The sequence below is a fragment of the Charadrius vociferus genome, unplaced genomic scaffold (assembly GCF_000708025.1).
Source record: "Charadrius vociferus isolate BGI_N301 unplaced genomic scaffold, ASM70802v2 scaffold260, whole genome shotgun sequence".
NCBI lineage: Eukaryota > Metazoa > Chordata > Aves > Charadriiformes > Charadriidae > Charadrius > Charadrius vociferus.
In genome coordinates this window covers 1,018,079-1,020,133 of record NW_009646410.1, presented here as the reverse complement: position 1 = coordinate 1,020,133, position 2,055 = coordinate 1,018,079, and the positions used below count along the sequence as shown (strand labels likewise).

At 60.8% G+C, this 2,055-nt stretch overlaps 1 protein-coding gene across 1 annotated transcript in view; it reads right to left on the bottom strand.

The window, feature by feature from the left end:
- The window catches only part of FADS6 (fatty acid desaturase 6), a 5,277-nt gene extending 5,133 nt beyond the window's left edge, over positions 1-144 (bottom strand). The window contains exon 1 of the mRNA XM_009880055.1: positions 4-144. Within this exon, the coding sequence (XP_009878357.1) occupies positions 4-144 (141 nt within the window). The remainder of the gene's footprint in view (positions 1-3) is intronic.
- Between the last annotated feature and the right edge of the window lie 1,911 nt (positions 145-2,055).

The following is a 2,055-nucleotide window of genomic DNA, read 5'->3' as shown; positions in this document are numbered from 1 at the left end:
CACCGCCCCCGGCTTGCTGCCATCGGGAGCCGGCGTGCCCCGGGGCTGGGGGTCCCCCATCCCCCCGAGCCGGGGAGTACCGCTGACCTCGCCGTTGACCTGTTGTCCCCTCCACCTCACCGGGTCCCCATCCTCCAGCGGCATCTCCCTGCCGAGCAGAGGTCACGCAGGGTAGGGGAGCACCCTCAGGGGAGCACCCACAGCACCCCGACCCACTGCGGACGGTGCTTCCCAACTCCCTGCGCCACCGAAGGACACGGGAAGGGCAGGGATGGAAAAAAAATAAACAACCCGAGGAGGACGCAGCCGGCGGAGATGGCAGCAGAGCCACCCAGCCCAGGGACACCCCGGCCACCACCCGGCCACCGCAGCCCCCTACTCACGCCAGCCCTGGTATGGTGGCTTTCCCAGTGGTGGTTTCGGGGCGACCGGCCAGCCGCTGCGGCACCGCGCACCGGGGCCGCCGATCAGCAACGATTTGGAGAAGGGAGGAGCAGGGGAGGACGGGGAGGAGGGCGAATGCAGATTAGCGATGGCAATAATCCGCCTCGGCGGCCCATTTCGGGGAGCAGCCGTCGCGGCGGGGCCATGGGGAGGACGCTCGGCCGAGGGTGCAAGGAAGGAAGGGCAGGCGGAGGAGGGAAGGAGTGGAAAAAAGATGGAGAGAGGCAGTGGAAATGCGGGAGGCAAAGGAGCTGAGTGCCAGAAATAGCCCCGAGAAACCCAAGCGGAGCACCGAGGACGGGGATAGGGTTTCGCCTCTGCCGGGGAGAGGGAGCAAACATTGCCCATCCTGCCAAGGAGCCGTTTTGGGGAGATAACAGGCCGGCCGAGCAGCAAGGAGCGGGCTGTGGGAAGCAGGGGGGCAGTGCATGGCTGCGCGGCTGCCTGCCTGTGCCTGCCTCCTCCTGCCTCCTCCTGCCTGCCTGCCCAAATTGCTGCTGCCGAGCTGCTCAGCACCCTCCTCCGTGCTGGGAGGGGGGGGACGCACCAAGCCCAGGGACACCCACAGGGGACCTGGTCACCCCCACTCTGTGCCCAGCAGCTGTCGCACCCTGCCCTGACCCCCACAGGGTCCCTCTTCTCTACTGGGCTGTTTTCAGGAATTTTGTTAAGAATTTCCTCCCTTTTCCATCCCTGCCTCCTGACTAATCACCCAGACACAGCACAGGCACCCTGAAAGCTTTGGGGATGCCTGTGCACAGACCAGCACCCCATTTCTTCACAGAAAAAGGCCAAAACCACATTGCTTCTCACTGAGGCACTGGATTTCTTCTTGTTTTATCATTTCTCCTAACCAAAAATCAAATCAGTTCAACTGATCCAGCAAAACCTTGACGAACGCTGACATCTAGCAAATCCATAGGCAAGGCAGGTTTGCTATACCCATCGCTGGGATAGCCCAGCCCCAAACTGGGACAGAATCAGCACCTCTGGTAACAGCACATCACTGCAGCAACCCACAGGGAAGCAAACCTCGCACCCAAGTTGCGCCGAGCCCCAGGGAATCGTCATCGTACCCTGCAAAAAAAAAAAAAAAAATTAATAAAAATTTTTAAAAATCACGCTTACTGCAAAAGGGGCAGAGGCGAGGGTGTGTTAGAGACCTGCTGAGGTTTCATTTCTACTGTAACAGTTTGTATTACGAAAGATCATTTACAGAGCCAGGGGCACTAACGAATTAAAGCCGCGTCCGAAGCCCAGCAAGCTGCAGGGCTGGCTGCAGCCGGCCGGGTCGGGGATTCATTCTGATACGGAGCGCCGCTTTCATCACCTGCTCGTTAGCGAGGGAAGCCCGCGACCGGGGAAAGCACCCATGGGTGCTGCCAGGCCGGGGGGGAGGTGGATGTCAGCCCCAGAGGGTACCGGGCTGGGTGGGTGCACTCCTGAATGCTGCTTGTTACCTTCATCACACCTCAGATGTCGCCAGGAGGGACGGTGGCAGCACGGTGACAAAGCCCTGCCCCAAGGGTGCTGGGCTGCCATTTGGTGGGGCCAAAGGTGAGCGGTGGTGGAGCTGCCATTGCACAAGTGCAGAACGGGGCAGAACTGGTT